This window comes from Perognathus longimembris, chromosome 2 (assembly GCF_023159225.1).
Source record: "Perognathus longimembris pacificus isolate PPM17 chromosome 2, ASM2315922v1, whole genome shotgun sequence".
Lineage (NCBI taxonomy): Eukaryota > Metazoa > Chordata > Mammalia > Rodentia > Heteromyidae > Perognathus > Perognathus longimembris.
This window is the reverse complement of record NC_063162.1, coordinates 6,057,779-6,080,792: the sequence shown is the minus strand read 5'-3', so window position 1 is coordinate 6,080,792 and position 23,014 is coordinate 6,057,779. Positions and strand designations below refer to the sequence as shown.

The 23,014-nt window shown below is 57.9% G+C and overlaps 1 protein-coding gene across 1 annotated transcript in view; it reads left to right on the top strand.

Annotated features, from left to right (window-relative positions):
- Positions 1–2,886: 2,886 nt before the first annotated feature.
- The window catches only part of LOC125345963 (phospholysine phosphohistidine inorganic pyrophosphate phosphatase), a 53,335-nt gene continuing 33,207 nt past the window's right edge, over positions 2,887–23,014 (top strand). The window contains exons 1-5 of the mRNA XM_048338067.1: positions 2,887–3,046; positions 15,314–15,501; positions 17,329–17,482; positions 20,690–20,753; positions 21,516–21,608. Coding sequence (XP_048194024.1) covers positions 2,922–3,046; positions 15,314–15,501; positions 17,329–17,482; positions 20,690–20,753; positions 21,516–21,608 — 624 coding nt within the window. The 5' untranslated portion in view covers positions 2,887–2,921. The remainder of the gene's footprint in view (positions 3,047–15,313; positions 15,502–17,328; positions 17,483–20,689; positions 20,754–21,515; positions 21,609–23,014) is intronic.

The window sequence follows — 23,014 nt, the reverse complement described above, 5'->3', positions numbered from 1 at the left end:
GAATAAACACTGGTCCAATAACATAAACCCAAAGCTCCATAGTTCAATTAATATGGGCTGGAAACCTATACCTTAAGAGATGGCACAGCCAGGCACTGATGGCTCATGCCTATAATTCTAGCTACTTACTCAGGAGGTTGAGATCTGAGGGTTATGGTTCCAAAGCCAGCCTGGGCAGAAAAATTGGTGAGATTCTTATTTTCAGTTATCCAGCAAAAAGACAGAAGTGGAACTATGGTGATAGAGCACCAGCCTTAAGGGAAAAAGCCAGGGAAGAGCTCAATTCAAGCCTCAGTACCACCAATACACACACACACACACACACACACACACACACACACACACACACGATGGTACAGGCTGAAGATAAGGATCGGTCAAGAAGTATTTAGATACAGGGCTGGGATGTAGCTCAATGGCAAAGCACTTGCCTAGCAAGTACAATGTCCTGGGTTCAATCCCCAGTACCAAAAAAGAAAAGACAAAAAAATACAAAAAAAGAGAGAAGTATTTAGATGCAGATGGACTCATAACGAGCCTGACTTGGAGGCAGTGCCATGCCTCTATGAAGTAATTGTATGCTATTAAGCAAGTTATCCATGCTGGGAACTATCCCCTTTGCAGGAAAACCATGGACTTAGGTGGTGTTTCTGACACTCTGGTAAGTGTAAGTTTATAGAATGTCCCCTGGCTCATACAGAAGATCTGTCCTTGGCAATGCGGCTCTGCCCTGGGTGATGATACCTGAGGGGCAGGCGGAGCACCTCCCACCTTAGTTGCAGGAGGGTATAAAGACCCCCCTGAGAGAGAGTTCAGGTGCCATTTTCCTTTCCTCTGTGGGAACTTGGCCTTGCCAGCCGTGGTGGCAATAAACACTTTGGCTCTACGTGACTTCGCCTATGGTCTGTGGTTCTTCTGGGATAATTTTCCTTTCAGTAAGTAGAGATGCGTGTGTTGTCTGGGAAGACCACTGCTCTGCCTGCATGTCCAGCGCCATCCATGCCCGTGCTGAGCCTGGTCTGTCTCCCAGTAATCCATACCACGTGGCTGAAGGGAGGCTGGGACTTCCCCCCAGCTATGTCACTAGAAGCCCTTATTTACCATTTTCTCTCAGAAGACTGGCTCTTGAGACATTTCCTCTTAGATGTTGGCTGTCATGCTGTGAGATATTCAAGCCTCAAGGAGGCCATGGGGAGGATTCTCAGGGCCCCCAGATCTGAATCCATGTGTTCTCATGAGCTCTCCAGGTGATTGTAAATGTACACTAAAGCTTAAGCACTTCCACATCTGTGGCTCTCCAACACTCTCCCCCCCCCCCCCCAACCCGGCACATCTCAACAAGACAGCTCTGTCTTTTTGACCCACATGGGCTTCACTTGGTTTGGTCCCGTGTTTCTGAGGCAGGGGACACCTGCTGCTTGTGACAGCATCCTGGGTTTGCACTGGAGAACGCTCACCTCACTCCACATGGTCACAGGGGGATGTTGAACACAAATGCCCTTCCCCCAAGCCCTGGTAAGGTAGGAGTCAGGCAGGCAACCTTCCTACCACCACTTCCTTCAGAACACATAGGGAGTGGCAGGCCCAGGAGAGACAGAGTTCTTTCTCAGTTGAGGAAAAGATTCTTCACTCAGTGGTTTGCCTGGAGCTCCATTCCCTTAGAAATGCTGAGCCTGATGCTATCAACTGTTAGAATGTATGGTTGCGTGAGCCAGTGAGTTCCTAGCAATTTAAGCCTTTGGACCAGGTGTGGTATCATGTGTCTGATCCAACTACGTGGAAGGCGGAGGCAGAAGATCCTGGTCCCAGACCCTGGTGCCTGAAATGTAACACGGAGGGCTGGGAATATGGCTCACATGGTAGAGCGCCTTGCCTAGCATGGTTGGAGCCTTGAGCTCAAACCTTTCATTATGCCCTTTCTCCCTTGGAATTTGATTTCGGCCACTGGCAAACCAGGGTCCTGGTTGATACAAGTGAATGCGAATGAAAGGGCTTCCCTACTCCAGCTGGAGTAATAAGGATCGGCGGACCCATAGCTGAACAGAAATTCAGACCCGACTGTAGGCTTGGCCCAAAGCTGTAGGGAAGCATGGCGGCGTCAGTGTGCCACTCAGGGAGCTCTGGCCCCGAAGGTCCTGTGGGATATGGGAAGCTTTGATTCTCCTCCTTCCTCACCCTCCTGCCCGAGATGCAGAGGCAAAGCTTGGGGGGCAGCAAGGGGGTCCTGAGAACACGCTGGGCACGTCGGGGCAGGAGGATGGGCGCGGCCTGCTCTGTCCAGGTTGCCTTCCGGGAACCTCCTTTTCTAATGCCAGTGTTTAGTATCAAAGTAATGAACGATCAGGGAGAGGGGGATGGAAGGTGAACAGGGTCAAGGTTCATTTTCACACACACACAAGTGTGAAAATGTCAGGATGAAACCCGTCCCCAACCCTCACGGGCCCTGGTGTCATTTCCGTTTTCTTCCCACCCCTGTTCTGTTCCCGCCTTCCTTCCGCAGGGCGGGCTGGCGAGTCCCCAGGTCCCCACTGGAGGTGCGCGGCCTCCGGGTCGGGGCCCGTGACAACTTCGCGCCCCAGCCTCCTCCACGGCGCCGGCGGGCTCGTTTCCCCGCGTCCTTCCCCGCGGGCGCGGCTGTCCGCCCACGGCTCCCGCCCCGATTGTTAGTGACCGTTGGCTCGGTCCCCCGACGCCCGGAGGAGCTTCCGGGAAACAACGCCGCCCCGGGGGGAGGGGGTGGCGGACAGGTGTCCGGGAGGAGGCCGCGGCGGCGGCGCGGAGTCCTTCCGGTTTGCGCCCGGCCCGCGGGGCCCGCGCGCTGGACTACGTTTCCCAGGAGGCCTTGCGCGCGGGGGGGGCGGGCGCGGCCGCGGGCTCTCAGCCGGCCGGCACGCCGAGTCCCAAGGCGAGCTGGGAACGTCATGGCTGCGTGGGCCGAACGGCTGGCCGGCGTACGCGGGGTGCTGCTCGACATCTCGGGCGTGCTGTACGACAGCGGCGCGGGTGGCGGCACGCCGATCTCTGGCTCGGTGGAGGCGGTGGCGAGGTGAGTAGGCCGCAGGCGGGCCGGTGTGGGGCGCTGAGTTCAGCGGGCACCGCCAACACGCCGACCAGGGGGCGGGACTGAGTGCCCCGGCCCTGCCCTCGGCCCCGGTGGTCCCGCCCGCTCCCCACTCGGCCACGCCCACCCCGAGCGGGTCCCTCCCACTCCCGCGCTGGCCCCGCCCTCCCGCGCTGGCCCCGCCCCGCCGGGCGTGCTGGCTTGTGGGAGGCCTGGGATGCCCGCGTTGGGTTCCTGCAGGGCGGGCGCCCAGCCAGTGCTGGTCCAGCCGGGCACCTGGGGACCTGCTCTGCTGAGCAGTTGAACCGTAAGAGCAAAATACGGTACACACCGGTTTCCGAAGGCTAGTGAGAAAAACGGAAATGGCTCCTTAATATCTATGTTGGTGACATGTTGCCAGAATCCCAAATTGGTCTATGGCTTGCCATAGAATCCTAGTGACCTTCATTGGTTTAGAGGCAGGGGAGGGCACTTGGCTCACCAAGCCTTGCCGGTGCATGGCACTGTCAGGACGTGGCACAGGGCCTGGGCTTTGTAATTGCCCCTGGCTTTCCCAGTGAGTTCTGCAGAATGATGTGTATGGGAGTTGGGAAGGGCTCATTGCCCAGCAGTTGGCCTCCCACAGTTCACTAACCCGGGCATCCTGGCTTTGTGGCCTGGCCTCGCTGGAATTCAGGTTCCTGACCTACAAGTAGCAGTTAAGCAAGCGCCTTGGTCTTTCTCAGGGACTTCCACCGTGTGTGTGTGTGTGTGTGTGTGTGTGTGTGTGTTGGTGGGGTGGGGGGAGTGTGCTACTGTGATGGTAAGGACCTAGACTGCTGTATAGTGCAGGGGAGGGCGTTGAGAGACTGAGAACTCAGAAAAGGGTGGCCTGGCCTTTGGAAGCCGCCTGAAAAAGGCAGCCCAGTTCTAGAAGACACCCTGGTCTGGGGTGGGTTATCATTGTTGGCAGTACTCCAGGTCTAACTGCCTTCCTGGCCTGTGAATTAACTTCCCCGAAGCTTTAGACTGGCTGTCACCTGGGGGCACTGTGTGAGGCCCTGTGGGAACGCAGAAGAGGGCACTGGACCGTGATTTGGAGCGAAGTATTCTCGTGTGAGGGAGCAGGAGGCCAGAGCTGGGATCTAGGCAGTTGGGGCTGGGGGTGGGGGTCATGTCTGGAGCAGAGGTGGACAGCATTCCGTACACAAGTAACCAAATCATGACAGGTTGAAATAAGGCAAGCAAAGATAGGGCACCGAGGAATCTGACAGGGCGGAGAGTGGCCCTGGCTAGAGAGGGAGCAGAGAGTGGCTCCAAGGAGGAGGCATTGCCTGAGTCACCAGGAAGAAGGAACTCATCACTGATCTGGGCAGAAGAGGCAGAAGGGACAGTGTCTGCTTTTTTGGGAGGGGGAGGGGGCGGGCTCGGCGATACCACGGACAGAGAGAGACATACACAGAAAGAAACACATACAGATAAAGAGACACTCACACATCCATACAGAGAGAGAGGAACAAACTTGGATTGTATTGAACCAGTAGCACAGAACATGGTGCTGGTCATCCTGGGAATGTAGTTTCCTATTCAGGAAATGTTCTTGTCGAGCTGTTAGAAGCCAGAGAACCGATGGCCCAGTTTCTCTGACACACCCTGGTGTCCCTGTCACGGGACCAGGTGATACTTGGTGAGTCCCCACTGATACCTTGTCCACAGGGGCCTTCTCAGGTGACCTTTGGGGTCACTCGCACTGGCTCCCAGCCACACAGGCTTCCTGGTGGTGTTGTCAGTGAATGGCCTCAGAGTGGCGGGCGTCCATGGAGTCCCGCACCCTCACCGCTGGCTGTGGTCACCATCCAGCTTCTCCCTTAAGCTCCAAGCAGGCTTGGCTTCCCTGGCATGGAGCCTCCCTGCTCGGGCTCAGAGCACGCAGCCCATTACAGTTACCTAAAGCTTGGGGTCAGAGGCCTAGGCCGTCAGACTTTCCCCTCTGGCATAATACGCCCGCATTTGGAACTTACTACGGGGATTTTCCCTTTATGGTGGCAACAGAATCCTCCGAGGTGGCAGTGCCACGGTACACAGGGCTGGGCATCCCGGCGGCTGGGCAGCTTCCCGCCTTCCCCTCCAGCCTCCCTGAAATGCACAGCCCCTTGGGGCTCACTGGAAGTTCCTAGGTTGAGGCCAACTGCTACAGAGGCACAAACCTAACGGCGGAATGGAGTCCTGGGGGAAAATGGGACTTCATGGCACCTCCCGACCTCCGTGCCTCCCGGGCAGCATCTTTACTCTGTGGGCCTAGGAGGGAGGTGGCCTGTTGGCCCACTGCCCCTCCTTCCCTCCTGGATTTTCTGGGTGACAGGTATCCTCAGGGTTCCTGAAAGATTCCCACTTACTGGGGGACAGAAAGTACACAGAAACATATGCTCAGCTTTGTATGTGTGTGTACACACACGTGCGCCTGTATACATGTGCCAATATTGGAACTTGAGCTCAAGGCCCGGGCAATGCCCCCGGAGCTTTTTTGTTTCAGGTTAATGCTCTAACACTTGAGCCACAGCTCCACTTAGGGCTTTCTGTGGTTAATTAGAGAGAAGAGTCTTATGGACTTTCCTGCCCAGGCTTTGAACCTTGATCCCCAGATCTCAGCCTTTTGAGCACCTGGAATTACAGGTGTGAGCCCTCAGCACACAAACCTGCTCAACTTTTAAAAACGAGGATCACTGATAGGCATGGCATTCACTGGTGGGAGTCCTTTCCTGCGCCCGCCTGAGCCCACGCCGGGCGCGTGTCTTCCCTAGGGGAGGGCCGAGGCTCCACCTCAGGCCCTGGCAGAAGCCGAGAAAGGGCCAACCCTTACTAAAGAGGCATCCACTCACTGTCCACTCACACAACCAAACGAGTGTGCCTTGAACACTTCCCGTGTCCCACAAACTGCCTGGTAGGCGCTGGGGATTTGTGGTGGTGAAACAGGTGCAGTGAACAGCCCATGCCTGGTTGGAGCTCAGGTGGAAGGAGAAAGCCTGAGCCTGCCAGAAATGGGAGCCCAGGGATGCCCGTCTCCCCCGCTCAGATCCTGCAGATCCCAAGCCGGGACCTTCCGGGGGGCGTGGGAGGGGCAGGAGGTCCGCGCTGGCCCTGGCCTGGTCCAGTGCGGCCGGCTTGCTCCTCAGCTTGCCCGAGCTGCTGGGCAGGACCAGCAGGCTTACTGGGTTTAGGGCTGCCGGCCTCTTCGTGTGGACATCTGTAACCAGCCTGCCCACCCCCGCCCCCAACAGACCTTTATTGAGTCTATTCCCGGGGAGATTGGGCTCCCAGAGGGGAGCCATTCAGAGACTGGCCAGGCTCAGCGGGGGCGGCAGCACAAAAGCACAGGCCTCGGGGCTGGCCCTCAGGATGGCCCGGAGGCATCTGCATGTGAAAGGTGGGTGGACGTTTACTGCATCCTGTCTTAGCCACTAAAGCACATCTGCTGGCCCCTCCCAGGGTGCCTGCTGCCCTGCTGGCGGAAGGAAGCAGGTGTGGCCTCTCCTCGGCTCAGCCTCATAAAGCAATTCCCACTCAGGACCCCTGGGACCCCCGGGTCCCCCTGCTCGGAGCCAGGCCCACAGCACAGCACAGCTCTCAGTCAGCCCCAGTGACCGGAAGCCTGGGGGACCCCTCTAGAAACCCAGATGCCTCCAGCCCGTCTTGGAGCCGGGAGAGCTTTGTCTGAAGACTGGCTGGCCCTGGTGCTTAGTGCTCCTCAGTGCTCCGCTGCCCCGGTAGCCTCTGGCCTGCCTTAAGGAAGGCCCCGGAGCAGCCGGCCAAGCTTCGCTGCCACTGTCTCCATCCAGCCTGGCTCACGGTTGGTCAGGCCAGTGGAGGACCCCAGACCGGCCGAGGACCCCACAGGGGAGCCCACAGAGAGTTCCCCACAGAGTCCCCCGCAGAGGCAGCGCTTGTGTGAGTTTGCTTACATCAATGGGAGCTGACCTCGCTCGCCCAGACCTGGGGCCCAGGGCCGAGAGCGCCTACCGCCCCTTGCTGCCCTCGCCCCACAGGTGGATGCCCCACAGGTGGATGCGTTGTCTTTGGAGCTGGGGGGGAGGAGGTTCTGGGCGCTAGGCTTTCATGTTGCAATGTCAACAGGGACGTTTCACAAGATGGATGGCTTCTTTGTAAATGTTGTCACGGGCACCTGAACACAGAGAAAAGTTCAAGTCCTTCGTCATCGGCCTCATCCCCGACATTGCCTCAGCGTGACCCGTGGGTCCGCCAGCTTCTGTCCTCTGCGTACTCTGGACCCTTCACCCCCTCCCCGCCCCCAGCCCTGCTGCAGACCCTCTGTGGACACCTGAGCACCTATCCTCCCAGTGAGATTTGGGGAAGACCCTCCCACCCCAGTTGAAAACAAGAACAAAAGAGCAAGGTTTGAGTTGGTTGTGTTTCCTCTGTTCAGATCTGTCATGTTTAATACGTGGTCAGCCAGTGAAGAGCATCAACATGTTTTGAGGAAGGGCAGGGTTGCCAGCCTCTGTTGGCTCACGTTGTAATCCTAGCTACCCAGGAGGTTGAGGTCTGACCATTGATTGGGGTTTGAAGCCAGCCCAGGCAAGAAAACTCAAAGAGACTGCTATTTCCAATTCGCCAGGAAAAAAAGCTGGAAGGAGAGCTGTGGTGCAAGTGGTAGAGTACCAGCAGTCTTGAGTGTAAAAGCTCAGGGACGAGACACCCAGGCCCTGAGTTCAACTCTCAGTACTGGACACACACACACACACACACACACACACACACACACACACACACACTGATGATGACGATGACGATGACGATGACGATGATGATGATGACGGCAACAATGACAGGATTTAAGTCCAGGGGGCGGGCTGCACAATATTAGTTTAAATGCGTACTGAGAATGACCTGCATGTGTCAGGAAGACTGAGTGTATAAGCTGCGGCTTGTCTAGACAGTGGAATCTTGCATAGCTGTGAAAAAGCTCTGCTGGATGCCGACATTGGTTTATATGATGTGGATGTTGTCTTTACCAAGCAAAAAGCTACAGGGTAATATACATAAATGCAAATGTTTACTTTTTTTTTTTTTTTTTTTTTATTTGCCAGTCCTGGGCCTTCAACTCAGGGCCTGAGCACTGTCCCTGGCTTCTTTTTGCTCAAGGCTAGCACTCTGCCACTTGAGCCACAGCACCACCTCTGGCCGTTTTCTGTATATGTGGTGCTGGGGAAATCGAACCCAGGGCTTCATGTATATGACGCAAGCACTCCTGCCACTAGGCCATATTCCCAGCCCTGGTTATTCTTTTTTTGACATAGAGATTTCACTGTTTCCCAGAACACAGTAATACACGACCTGGCATCAAGGAGCCTCCTGCCGTCGCTCTTAGCTACCCCAGCCGCCGAGTCTATGGCATGCAGTGCTATGCTGGGTGATGACGCCACTTTCAATAAGACAAAATAGAGCAAACACAACAGCCCCCACATCTGGCCTAGAGTCCTGGTGGGATCGTGACACTGAGCAGCCCAGGAGTGGGGGGGGGGGGGGTCTGAGGGTCCTCAGAGGGTGGAGGGAGGGCCCAGCACAGCTTTGCCTCCGGCAGAAGATCTATGCCTGCTTTCTCATCCCAGGTCAGCAGGGGTCACGTCTGGAACTCAGGACAGCCTGGGAGGAGGGTGTCCTGGAACAGGGCTCTCAGTTTCCACGAGCTCACAAATGGAGTCACAACCCCACCACCTCTGCCCCCCCACCCACCACCCCGAGAATATACAGAGCCCAGGCAGCCGAGTGTGTGCGGGGTGATTCCTTGCACCGCTGGGGCAGGCCAGGTGCTGTCCGGTGTGTAGGAGGAGCCTAAGGCTTGGAGACGCCTGCAAGTGGAATGGGGGGGCCGGTCTTCACGAGGGGGTGCCACCACGCTTTCTCTGCCACCCCAGAAGTGGGGTCAGCCTTGTTTCCAATCCCAGCGGGCCCCATGGTTGGCAGGTGGCCTCAAGTTGGGCTCTTCGGCATTTCTAAGGGGGCAGTGCTAGGGCTTGAACTCGCAGGAGTCTTGTGCTTGCTAGGTAGGTGCTTTACCAGCAAAGCCGTGCTCCAGCCCCTTTCGTTTTAGTTGTTTTTTGAATAGAGTCTGGAGTTTATGCTCAGGCCAGCCCGGACCACGGTCCTCCTGTCCCTACTTTCCACACAGCTGGATGACAAGCAGGTGCCCCCCTGCCTGAGCTGGCCTCATCCCTGACTATCCTAATCTCTGGAGCCCAGCACCTGGCTCAGCCTCTCTGTGCCTCCGTGCCCTGCTAGAGTACCTACGTCTCACATGAGAATTAGGGGAAATGTTTTCTGATATTTTACTTATTCCACATGGAGAAGCTAAAGGAGCATTTTGTTGCCAAAGGGCTAGACAGTGTTGGAGAGGGGCTGCTTTGCAAAACAAACAAAACCCCAAAACAAAACAACAACAACAAAAGGCAGCATCTTTCCATTGTTGAGCTTTCTATAGTTCACAGAGCCAGCCCCGGGCCCTTCTGTGATTGGCCCAGCGGCTCCGTGTGCACAAGTGGGCAAAGCCCGGCAGGTGCCTTCCATCGGTGTCTTCTGTGTGTGTGTGCGCTGAGGCTGGGCCTGGGCACTGTCCCTTAGCTTCTACCACGTCAGTCACACCTCTACTTCCGGCTTTTTTTTTCCCCCCTCCTGGTTAATTGGAGATGAGAGTCTCGTGGATTTTCTTGACCTGGCTGGCTTTGAACCTTGATCCTCAGACCTTAGTCTCTTAGTAGCTAGGACTACAGATGCAAGCCACTGGCACCCACCTAGAGGTCTCTTTTATGAATACGGTTTTCTGTGACAGCCCTGTCTGGTGGGTCAGACCCTGGGCTTGGGCTTACAGAGGACCAGGGGAGAAGCTGCAGGTCAGCTCCCCCCTCTAGTTTCTCCCTCGCCCTTGGGACGCCTGGCACTGGGCAGCCAGACTGTGGAGGGCCAGGGCCATGGGCTCTGAGGTAGTGAACGGCAAGTGTATCCATTGGCCTCCAGCGGGCTCCGTGCCCCTGGTGTCTCTGGGCCTCGGCCTTTTGCTCTGTGAAGTGAGCGCCTCCAGGCCCTCTCCTCGGCACTGTGGAACGCGTGTCTCCGTGATCTCGGTTCCGTGGCTCAGGCACAGCCTGGGAGCACGCTGGAAGGGGGTCAGCAGGCCCTGGCGAGGTGCCTGTGTGAGTCAGCTCCACCTCGTTGCTGTCCCACTGAGGACACTGGGCTGCTGGCCTGACTGAAAGGCTCTGCCAGGCCCTGGCCACTGGGTCCCTGCTGTTCCCTCGGCCCAGACCTTGAACTCTGACCCTGCAGGGGCGTGCTGCCGCCCAGTGCTGTCACTGAAGCTTGGGGAGGGACCGAATAGGGCCACAGCTGGCCATCTGCCTAGTGGGAAGGAAGCTGAGGCCCAGCCAAGTTCATGGCCAAGGCCGTGACCCGTGCCTTTTGCTGCTCTGGGTCCCATGGTGATTGTGGTGAGGGGTTCATGGTTTCTCCCCATGCCAGCCTTGAGCATTTCTCTGGCATGCAGCCTGGAGAGCCAGAAGTCCGGTGCCTCTGCGGCCCCATTTCAGGCCTGGTACTCAAGGGCCCCAAGAGGCCGGCAGTGGACACCCAGCCACCGACGGGGTGTGGCAGACGACGGCTAGGAAGTCAGCCCAGCTTTGCCCTGGCAAAGCCCCTGCGGCTGCTCCTGGCACAGATAGCTCCTGACCCCAGCTTGCTTCGCTAGCCTCTGCCATTTGAACCACACCTCCGGCCCAGACTTGTGCTTGTTATTTTTTGGAAGGTGGAGTCCTGCAGACTCGTCTGCCTGGGCCGACTTGGAACTGCTGTCCTCCGGATCTCAGCCTGACCAGCTAGCTAGGAATACCCGTGTGAGCCACTGGCACCGGGCTCCAAATGTATTTTCAGTCGCCACTGCTGTTTCTAAAAGGCGACAAGCCAAAGATCTCAGAGTCAGGCGGTGGCCGGCGGTGATGGCAGCGCCGTCAAGGAAGCCTGTTGTTCAAAACCTCTCCCAGCCCTGGGGCCTGCCCCCCACGTTTCCCTTCGCTGCCACCCCGAGGCGCTTTCTGAGGACACGGGCACAGAGCTTGTATCTGCCCAGCTCCTGCGGCAGGACCAGTGAGGTGTGAGCGCGACTCCCCCCGGAAGCCGGCGCTGGTGAGGGGGGGCGGTCATGGACGTCCCTCCTCCCGATGGGCCCATCACACCTGGAATTCGGATTCGTTCAGTGCTTCCCCTCCGTGCCCACCCCCCCCCCCCCGTGAAGCACCTGCCGTGCAGGGTCCTGGGCTCTCGACGGCACCCAGGTGATCTCTGTACAGGAGCAGTGCCAGTCTTGGGCCCCAGTGAGCTCTCGAGCTGCCATCTCCTAGGTTTGAGTTTCACTTTGGGGGCCAGGCAGCACCCCCTTGAGCCCTCTGAATCCCCTGAGGGCGCGGGCCCCCAGGGGAGTAGCCCCTTCCCCCCCTCACCCCTCCGGGCCTCTCGCCCCCTGGGCTGCGGCTCCCCCTCCCTCCGTGTCACGTCCCCACACGGGTGCCCGCGGTTCCGGGGCTGGTCATGCGCTCAGGCCCCCAGCACTCCTCTGGTCCCTCTCCCCCTAAGATGCCCGGTCCTGAGGCCCCGGGTGTGATGGGCTTCTGGGGGAGGCACAGTTGGCCTCCAAGAGCCCAGAGCTGGTAGAGGAGCCGAGGAGGCAAGTCACATGACCCCCAGAGCCAGGCCGGGGAGGGCGGGCTCTGCCGCGGCTTTTGCGTACGGGGACACTCGGGGAGGAAGGCTTTCAGGGACAGAGAAAGTCAGTTCAGGGACTCAGTGCTGAGGGGACTCAGTCAGATCAAGGTGACGGATGCTAAGGCGAGGGGACCCTGGGAGGACCCCCTCTGAGGGGAGCCCCTGCTCTCCTCCCTGCGAGTCCTTGGAAAGCAGAGAGGACGGGCTGGCGAGCCATCCCAAGGTCACCCCGATGGCCAATAATTGTCCCGGCACTTCACCTGCCTGGGAACAGTAATGAGAGGGCTTTCATTATTTTCGGGTGAGCGCTCCTGGCAGATGCCGACAGCCAGCAGATGTGTAAAGTCCGAGGTGATTTGTAAGGGACCGGCTCATCTGATGCACGGTAATTGCAGCGGGCGGCGTTGTCACTCAGAGGCGCGTCCTGGCCTGAGGGACGAGGTAAAGGTCAGTTCAGAGATCCGGGGGGGCTGTGGAAAGTGGGGGGGGTCACTCACAGGCTTAGGGGGGGCTCACGGGGTTGCTGGGCCCTGCCCGAGACCCCCTTCCTTCTCGGATCCTGGGCGGTGGGGTGGGGACAGTACCGTCCATCCTGAAGGGCGCCCCACCCCCCGTCTGCGGGCACTTTCGAGGCTCTTCGGGCTTAGGCCTCCCTGACAGTCTTGAATTCTTGTGTTCTAGGCTGAGAGGTGGGGGTTTGCTCCCCCACCTGCCATCCTAGGACCCCCCCCCCCCCCCACGGTGGCGGTGGCTTAGAAAACCCACAGCCCTGGAGGCCAAGAAGTCAGCATGGTCAGGGCCTGGTAGGGCCTCTTCGTGGCTGGCAGACAGTCGCCATCTTGACGTGTGTGTGTGTGTGTGTGTGTGTGTGTGTGTGTGTGTGTGTGTGTGTGTGTGTCTACACAGGGACATAAAAGTCAGATCAGAAAAGAAAGGGGACAGGGGTAAAGAGAAGGAGAGAGAGCCTGAGTCAGCACCCTCAGACAGTGCCACTACGGCCTCCTCCTCTTCCTCTTCCTCCTCCTCTTCCTCCTCCTCCTCTTCCTCTTCTTCTTTCTTTTTCTTTTCTTTTGCGGGTCCTGGGGCTTGAACTCTGGGCTTGGGCACTGTCCCTGAGCTCCGTTTGCTCAAGGCTAGCGCTCTACCACTTGAGCCATAGCACTACTTCTGGCTTTTTTTTTTTTTTTTCCCTCTCTGTGATTAATTGGAGTTTAAAGTCTTATGTACTTTCCTGCCCTGGTCTGGCTTTGAACTGTGATCCTCAGATCTCTGCCTCCTGCGTAGCTAGGATTTCAGACTGAAGCCACCAGCACCCGCTCAGGTGTTGTCTCCTGAGGACCTAAGTCCTATCATCTCAGGGCCTCTGCCTCCTGATTCCGCCTAATCTCACAAAAGGAAGTTGTTACCAGGCACGGGAGAGGCGCGCCTGTAATCCTAGCTACCCAGGAGGCTGAGATCCGAGGACTGAAGTGCGAAGCCAGCCTGGGGACGAATGATCTGAGAGGCTCATCTCCAGTGAGCCAACAAAAGGCCAGAAGTGGAGCTGTGGCTCAAGTGGTAGAGTGCTAGCCTTCAGAGGAAAAACACAAACCACAAATACAAGTGAAAGCACAAGGCCCTGGGTCCAAGCCCTCGTGCCCGCACGCACATTTAAAAAAGAAAGAAGTCAGAGACTGCTCGGGGGTGGCGCCTGGAGCTCAGACAGGGTACATCAGAAGGGGCAGTGACTCCCGACCTCGGGAACAGCCCGAGGACGGGCATTCCCCGCCACGCCGCCCAGGAGCGGAGCACCGAGCACCGAGTGTCTCCGGCGCCGGCACTCTGATGCGGGAAGTACCTATTGTAGACGAACTTGGGCCGGTGTCTCCGGGGAGACAGCCCCCGGTGTAGTCACCGAGTTGAGCCGCGTGGCGCCTTCCGGCCTGCCTCTGAAGGTGTGTGTGGAGTGACAGATGGGAGGCGCTGCCATCTCGCTGGCCCACCAATTGCTCACTGTTCTGAGAAGGTCACATCATCACTCATTAGCAGTAATTAGTCCCCCGGGACCCCCTGCACTTCTTCGCTCAACTGCTCCATTAACTTGGGTGTGAATCGCACATTCCAGGTGCCAATCAATGAAGATCTATCCGTTCTGTACAAGGTGATGCTATCAGTTACGATATATTAGCTGTCTAATTTAAAAATAAAAACGCTATCTTTATGAAGGGCAATTAACTACTAAGTGTAATTGATCATTCATAAACCTCTGATTAGGAAAGACAAATAATAAGAAAGGAATGAATCACCCGCGCTGGAGAAGACACGGGCAGCAGCTCTTGTCTGTATTCACTCCGCTGTCAGTGGTTCTTTGGATTGCTTCCTAAATTCGACCTGGCAGCTCCAGGGCCAGGAGGACCTAGAGGCGCACTGAAGGTCGCCTGGGTCTCCAAGGGCTCAAGAGAGGGAGCTGCAGGCCCCAGACTGCTTCAGGGAAGCAGCAGGTGAGGTCGCGCAGACTCTCCCCATTAGTTATTTATTCAGCAAACGTTTATTGAGGGCCCGTGTGTGCCAAGCCCCGGCGTGCCCTGGAGGACCAAACGGACCCCATTCCTGAGCTCACGGGGCATGTGGGTGTGTAAATTGGACACTGGAGATGCTGATGTTATAAAGAAGAAGCATGTCACGGCTGGGCACCGGTGGCTAGGCCTGTAATCCTAGCTACTCAGAGGCTGAGATCGGAGGATCCTTGTTTGAAACCAGCCCGGGTAGGAAAAGTCCACGAGACCAGGTACAATCTGGAAGTGGAGGTACGGCTCAAGCCGTAGAGTGCCTGCCAGCCTTGAGCAAAACCCCCAAGGGTCAGCACCCAGCAGTGGGTGGGTACCCGGCTTATCCCTGCCTCTTGTCTTCCACTCCAGCCACCCCCCCCCCCCCCCCCGTTTACCTGCGTGGCGGTGGGCCGGTCTCCCTCAGTCCCATGGCCTACAGGACTCGGTGGGGCCTCCTGCCCCGGGGCGGGAGCTTCCTGTCCTCCGCGAGAGTGCTGGGGGAGCCATGCCGTTGGCTAATTTTGCTAGAGCTTCTTGTTTTGTTTTGTGCTGGTACCGAGGCTTGAACTCAGGGCCTCCTATTCTTGCTTGCTTTTTTGCTCTAAGGCCCGCAAACTCTACCACTTGAGCTGTACCTCCAGGCCAAGCAGGATGGCCTGTGGGGGAAGGGAGGAGGGGGGGAGCAACTCGGCACAGTGTGGCCCAGGCAGAGGAAGAGGCCAAGACTGGAGAAACGTGCTTCAGCCCAGTGAGGAGGGATAGGAGCGGGCGGGGATGGCCAGGGGTCCCCAAGAACCCGCGAGCCCCAGCTATGAGTACTGAGTACGAGCACACCTGTAACAGTCAAGGCCACCTCGGGGACCTGCGGGGCCTGGCCTGCTCTGGCACACAGTTGTCCTTGGAGAAGTGTCCATCTCGGTCCCCTTCCCAGGAGGCCACGTTTGTGTTCTGAGCACGCTCTCTGTGTCTCCCACTCCAGACTGAAGCAGTCCCGGCTGAAGGTGAGATTCTGTACCAACGAGTCCCAGAAGTCCCGGGCGGAGCTGGTGGCGGTGCTTCGGCGACTGGGATTTGACATCTCCGAGGGAGAGGTGACCGCCCCGGCCCCAGCCGCCTGCCAGATCCTGAAGGAGCGAGGCCTTCGGCCCCACCTGCTCATCCACGACGGTAGGCTTGGCACCCCGGGCCCCCTTTTCCAGGGCACGGCCTGGGGAGCAGGCCTCCACTCTCCCCTGGGCCATCACGGAGCCTCCTGCTGCGGGGTGGGACGTGGGAGGACCCGGCCCATCCGGAAGAAAAGCTTGAGATGCCGGCTTGATCTAGGCGGAGCCGAGGGGTGAGGGTGAGGCCTAGAGGACCAAGTCCAGCTCCTCCGGAAGGACAGAGACCGGAGAAGGAGTGGAAAGGCTGGGTTGAGAGCTGCAGCCTGGCCAGGACTTCATTAGTGACCTCAGCCCCGCTCTCCAGATTGCAAGCGGCTGGAGGATGTTATCAGAATACCTGAATGCAAGACAAGAGCTCTTAAGCCCTCAGGGGGAAGATGATATTATTATTATTATTAATTATTATATATTTCTGTGCTGCTCCTGGCGCTTGAACTCAGCACGTGGGCGAGGCGCTGTCCCTTAGCTTTCATGGCTCAAGGCTGATATTCTGCCACTTAGGCCACGGTTCTACTTGTGCTTCTTGCTGGTGAATTGAAGGTAAGGGTCTCAGGGGCGTTCCAGGCTGGGCTGGCTTCTAACTATGATCCTCAGAGCTCAGCCTCCTGAGCAGCTGGGATTACGGGCGTGTGCCGCTGGCGCTGGGAGCAAAGCTGAAGGCGCGGTCCTATCCAGATGTTACATCTCCAGGACATTCTCCGGCCTTCCATGAAGCTCTCTTCCTTCCTTCTCTGCACCTGATGTTTCTGTGGCACAAACCACCGGGCCGGGGCACGGTGGAGGAGGGCCGGCGGAGGAGCAGGGAAGGCCCGAGGCGGGACCCCACAGCCCGGGCACCAGCCGAGGGCAGCATGCCCAGCCTTTCAACATCTTGTTTCTCAAAGCCCTTTCCCTAGGCCAGGATGTCTACCCGTGTCTTTAGAAAGCAAGTGTCCTCCCTACAACCACAGAGGGTTGCTAGGCCTGGAGTGGCGAGGAGGAGCCTGGAGTGGTTTCACTCAAGGGCCCAAACGGGCGCCCAGCGCCCAGGGGCCTGTGGGGGGTGCAGGGGGGGGAAGGGAGGCCCTGCTCTGCTGATACACCGGGAGCTGTCTTCGGTAAACGTACCCGTGTCTTCACACTCAAGTATTGGGGCTTGAACTCAGAGCCGTGTATTTGTTAGTCAGGTGCTCTACCACTTGAACCACGCTCACAGACCTTCTTTGCTTTCTTAGTTATTTTTCAAGGGGTTTTATTTTTGCCCAGACCTGACCTTGGACTTTGATCCTCCCACCTACTGCTTCCTGTGTAGCTGGGATTACAGGCTCAAACTACTGTGCCCAGCTGGACTCTGTATTATCGTGTGTGTCAGTGCTGTTCTTTTGGTTGCAAGGAGGATTATGGAGACCTTTCTCCAAGCACTGTTATGCCTGTCACCCTAGCTACTCCAGAGGCTGAGATCTGAGGATCATGGTTTGAAGCTAGCCCCGCCAGGAAAATCCATGCTATTCTTTCCTCCAGTTAACTACCAAAAAACTGGAAAGGTGTGGCTCAAACAATAAGAGCACCAGCCTTGAGAGAAAAAGTTCAGCTCCCAGGTCCTGAGTTCAAGCCCTAGTACCTGCATTAAACAAGGAAGGAAGGAAGGAAGGAAGGAAGGAAGGAAGGAAGGACGGAAAGAAGGAAGGAAGGACTGGGCAGACTTGACACGCAGAAAGTGCCCCCCTTGTTGGAGTTGGGAATCAGTTTCATCATCCCTGGGTTAATCTATTCTCTCTCTCTCTCTCTCTCTCTCTCTCTCTCTCTCTCTCTCTCTCTCTCTCTCTCTCTCTCTCTCTGTCCCTCCCCCCAGGAGTCCGCTCAGAATTTGATCACATCGACACATCCAACCCTAACTGTGTTGTGATTGCGGATGCTGGCGAAGGCTTTTCTTATCAGAACATGAACACGGCCTTCCGGGTGCTCATGGAGCTGGAAAACCCAGTGCTCATATCCCTGGGGAAAGGGTGAGTGGTTCCAGGCAGTCTGGACAATGGCTGTGGTCCCTGACCCAAACAGAGGACGGAGACAAGGATGTGGAGAGGGTGCAGGGTGGTCTTCTCCATCTTCCCTTCCCCTCCCTCCATCTTTTCCTTCCTTCCTTCTCTATATAACGTTTTAGGAAGCTGCAGGAACTGGTTTGATCAGGCTGACCTTGGGCCCTGAGAGGCTGGGACATCAGTGCAGATGTAGGCCCTGAAGCTCTCAGGCCAAATATTGAGTGTCCAAAGTCTAGAGGAGGCAACAATGCCCAGGCACAGGGCACAGCTCCAGGCGTTGATGACAGGTGGTGTGCCCAGGATTGGTGCCAGGCTTTGATGTGGTCTTTTCTTTGGCAGTACCACGGTTCAAATTCGGGACCTTGCCTTTACCAGGCAGGTGTCTGCCACTTGAGCCACAGGCCTATTTTTTTTTTTTTTGCCTTAGTTATTTTTCAGGTGGGATCTCACACTTTGGTCTATGGACCACCACCCCCACTTATACCTCCGGCCTAGCTGGGACCATGGGCGAGCTACTGGACATAGTCTTTAACCTTGTTTTGTCTCCTGTTTTAAAAAAGTCTAGTGTTGGGTGAACACTGTCATGACTGTATCCTGTGAATGAACGTTAGTAAAGTAGAAAGCACAGGAAGGTGAGGTAAGGCCGAGTCAGGGAGAATGCAAGTTCAAGGCCAGCCTGGACTGTGCATGAATCAAGAACCTGTCTGGGACAGAGAGAGAGAGAGAGAGAGAGAGAGAGAGAGAGAGAGGGGGGGGGAGAAGGAGAAGGAGAAGGAGGAGGAGAGAGAGGGAGGAAAGGGAGAGAGAAAACAGGCATATACGTATTTTTAGAGACTGGACATTTCTTGTATTTCTAGTATGCTTACGCTGTAGATGACACGGGTCCTGTACTAATCAAAGCTCCTCCAGTAGGCACCTGAAGGAGAGGGGAGGGAGGGAGAACGCGGAAACAGTGGAGGGCTGGGAAGGCCCGCCAGGCTGGAGGCTCCCGGTGGAGCTGCTGTTGAGCGCCAGGGCCATCTGCTGGAGGGAGTTCTTCTTGCTCCCAAGAGACCCGTTTGTTCCCTGAGGTCTCTTCAATGGACTGGATGGTGGGGCTCACCCCACGACCAAGGGTGACCCGTTTTACCCAGATTCCACCGATTTAAACATCAACTCCACCCAGAGGCCATCTTCACAGAGACCACCAGGATCACATCTGATCTCTCTAGTCACCATGGCCCAAATGAGTGGCCGGAACATTAACCATGTGGTAACGTGATGAGCCCTAGTGAGACGGGTGTGCCGTGGGGAGGGGCGGGGAGGCATGGCTCAGAAGCGGACGGGGCTCGGGGCACGACGAGTGGGGCTCTGACTTGGGCTCAGGGTGGGCGTGTCAGAGCCAGCAGCTTTCAGAGGGGCGGCCGTGGCAGGGGGCAGCCCAGGGCCCGGGAGGGGAGGAGCTGCTGTCAGGTGCGGGCAGGCTCGCCGGGGTTCCTGGGGTTCCGCCGGAGCAGGTGGGGAGCCCGGGCACCCCCTGGAGTGATTTACATTTGGCATCTGTTTGGACCGAGGGTGGGAATTGGCTTTGTAATTTCTTCTGTCATGCCGCCATCAGAAAATTAAGCTGTTTATGAGACAGACTATGGAAGGTTAATGGCTCTGCTGGGAAAGGTTAAGTGGTCATTTTGCAGAGAGGCTGTGCTGGAGGGTCAGAAACAGCAGGAAAACGAAGCAGAAAATCCGATCTGACTGCTGCTCCACTTGCCCACTCTCCTCGTGTCCACAGGGCCTCCTTGGTGGCGGCCTGCGTGGGGCCTGGCCAAGGCTGCCGGGACGGCGCGTGCAGGAAGCCAAGGAGAAGCGGGTCCGGTCCCCCCTGCCCCCCCTGCACCCCCATGTCACGGCTGGTGCCAGACCATTGGGCGGCTCCAGGGGGGCCTTTGTCTTCCCAGTGACTCGGCGCCCTTTAAGCCGACCCAGATTCAGTGAAAGAAAGTAATCCTAACAGGTCTGATTCTGACGTTGGGAGTCCATGCTGTCTTTGGACTCTAAAGACGACCATAACAAGGGCAAGGCTGGACTAGATCGAGGTGCAAGACAACCCAAGTTCTTTGTTTGCTGCTACTGGGGTGGCTTGTATGCCTTCCCTTACTGCTTTTGCTCAAGGCTGGCCATAGCTCCACTTCTGTTTTCTTGATGATTCATTGGAGATAAGACTCTGCTGAGCTTTCCAGCCCAGTCTGGCTTGGAACCAAGATCCTCAGCTCTCAGCCTTCTGAGTAACTAGGATGACAGGGGTGAGGAAGCCAGCAGAACTGTGCCCCAGATCTCTTCGAGGGCTTTGCTGAGAAGAGAGGCTCCTTCTGGCCCCAGGTCAGCCAAGGGACCCAGAAGCGCCCCGAGCCCTCAGCTCCCAACAGCGGCACCTGTTTCAGCCGCTGGTTTGGGTTTGGAGGTTCCCTCTTGCTCTGGGGTGGGCACCTCTCATGCTGGGTCCGCCCCTCGGATTTTCTGCTTCGTTTCTGCCCTCCCCTCTGTCCTCGGTCCACCCACTTCGCCATGCTCTTTCTTTAGAGGTCCTTCCTGGTTCTATGGTACCTGTGCCTGGCCCCCCAGAGCCCCCCACCTTCCTATCCCGTGAGCAAGGGGTGGAGGAGATGAGGGAGGGGACTCCCATGTCCTCTGAGGGACACCGCTGTCTCAGTCCCCTGGCTGTCCATTAGGATTATAAACATGAGCCACCAGTGAGTGCTTGGCCTGGAAAAAAGAAAAGAAAAGAAAAAACTCATTTCCCTTTTCTTTTTTTCTTTTTGAGGTAAGTTCTTGCTATGTCATCTAGGCTAGTCTTGAACTCAAGATCCTCCTGCCTCGGCCTCCTAAGTAATGGATGGAAACACATTCTCGAGGCCACGTAAAATGCAGGCTACATGTCTGAATTCTGGCTTTCGGAAGAGAAACTAGGCACCTCTATAGGCCCACGTCTGGGGGTCCCTGGACAGGAGAGGCTCTGGGACCTGGTTAATCATCGCATCAGGGTCCCCAGAAGGCGTGGGGGTCACAGGGACTGAATGAGCCCTGGCGCCCGAGCTGCTGGCCCCGGGCTCTGCCGAAGCCTCCGCGGGTCACAGGGTGTGGCGGCCATGCTGACCCGCCCCTGCCGTCTGCTCACCGCCTCCCCTGGCTCTCCCGCAGGCGCTACTACAAGGAGACCTCGGGCCTGATGCTAGACGTCGGAGCCTACATGAAGGCGCTCGAGGTACCTGCCGGGCTCTGCGCCCTCCCCAGGGCGGCCCCAGGGCGGCTCCGAGCCTTTCTGGAGAAGGGGGGTGGGCTCCCTGTACTGCCTGCTCTCCCAGCATGCTCCCTGCCACCTGCCACCCACGGCCTCCTGAGCCCGAGCCGTCGGCAGCCCCAGAGACCTCGCCGGCTCCCGTCCCGACCGGCCCTCCAGCTCACGAGGCCATGGGAGCCAGGCCCCAGAGCCCCCCGGCGACCCCGCCCCACCCGCCGCCCCCTCGCAGGCCAGCCCCGATGCCATCCCACGGGGAGGGACGGCAGTGGGGCGGGCGGAACCCCGGCTTCTCAGGAGGACAGAACCAGCCGGGCGCCCGTTGCTCAGGAGGCCGAGATCTGAGGATCAGGGTTCAAAGCCAGCCCCAGGCAGGAGAGTCCATGAGACTCATCTCCAATACAAGTTAGCACAGAAAAAGCCAGAAGCTGGAGCTCTAGCTCCAGTGATAAAGCACTAGCCTTGAGCAAAAAATAAAAAGCTCAGGGACTGTGCCTAGGCTCCGAGTTCAAGCCCCGGGACCAGCACAGACAGAAAGAGGGGAAGAAGGGCGAAGCGGGGAGGGGGGGAGAAGGGAGTGTCCGAGTCCCAGGCCGCCCAAGTGGAGTCGCGATGGCCTCGCCAGTGAGCAGCTGTGTGGCCCCCCTCCTCCCCCCGGGGGCCCCGAGGGACACGTCGGGACACGCGCGCGTTCTCGGCCTCACCCCTGTGCCGTGCTCTCTTCCCCAGTACGCGTGCGGCGTGGAGGCCGAGGTGGTGGGGAAGCCGTCCCCCGAGTTCTTCAACGCCGCCCTGCAAGCCATGGGTGTGGAGGCCGGCCAGGTAAGGCCGCAGAAGCTCTCCTCTCGCGAGGAGCAGGTGGGGGGGGGGGGTGGTGGAGGTGGGGGGGGTGGAGGTGGGGGGGGGCGAGCCCAGGGCAGCCCCCCGCCCGCACACTCCCCCGGCTTTCCTTCTTCCTGGCCCGGGTTGGCTGTGCAGTGCCAGGGCTCACGCGCCGTGTGTCCCACCCCCCCCCCGCCTCCGGGGCCCGCTCTGTCCTCACGGCCCCAGCCCCCTCCTCTTCCCGAAGAGCCTCTTCTGCCTTTACAAAACAAAAAACAAAAAAAAAACCTGGATTCTACATCTGAGAGAAAACCACGTGCGCTGCGTGTCCTGAATCCGCCTCCCTTCACGTCATGTTCCCCAGCGCCCCTCCTCCTCCTCACGGCTGCAGGCGCCCCGTGGTGTGCGTGCCCCGCGTGGCCTCTCTCCATCCAGCCGCTCGCCATCAGCAACTATGCGCGTGCGGGAGTCTCTGTCGCGTGCTGACTAGATGTGTTTCAGATATGCGCGGTTTACTTTCTCTTAAATGGTTTTTAGCCAGGCACCACTGGCTCGTGTCTATAATCCTAGCTACCTGGGAGACTAGTCGTGGGAGGATTGCAGCTTGAGGGCCATCCCGGGCAAAAAGGTCTCAGGAGTCACCCCCAGGAGTCGGGGGTGAGGGTGCTTCGTCTCCGCGATGCGAGAGGCTGAGGGAGAGAGGATCGCATTCCCAGGCCAGCTCAGGAAGAAAAGTCCATGTGCGTCGATGGCTGGTGGCACACACCTGCGTCCCAGCTAGAACGGGAAGCGAGAAATAGGAGGATCACAGTCCAAAGGGGTGCCCAGGCAGGACACAAGGCTCTCCCTCTCAAAGGCAAGCAGTGCCTAAAGGAGCCGGGCCTCCATCCCCACCCTGCTGCCATCCCAGCCCTGGGCGGCCGGGGTGTGGGGCCTTTGCCTGCTCGACATCGTCCCGTTGGGCTGGGAGCGGGGAGAGCCGGCCTGCACCTACCGAAGGAGGATCAGTGGATCCGCCCAGACCCCAAGCCAGGAGCCCCGCCTGGGGTCCCCGCGGCCCCCCGCGTCGCTCTGCACTCCAGGCTCTGTGTGAGACCCCCCCGGGCTCCATGACACACACGCACGCACGCACGCGCACACACACACACACACACACACACACACACCGCCATCTCAGTCAGAGGAAGGGAAACCCGGGCCCGGCAGGTAGAGTGTTTTATTTCCCATGACAGTGCACCTCTTGACCTCCATCTTCTTGCCAATGATTTTTAAATCCTAAATGATTTGGCGATAATTGCTCCTCCTGGCGTGATTATTGCCCTTCACCGATAGTAAATCTGTCAGCTCCCCAGGGTCCCCAGGTTTAGAATGCCGAGGCCACAAGCTGGCGCTGACAAGCATGGCTG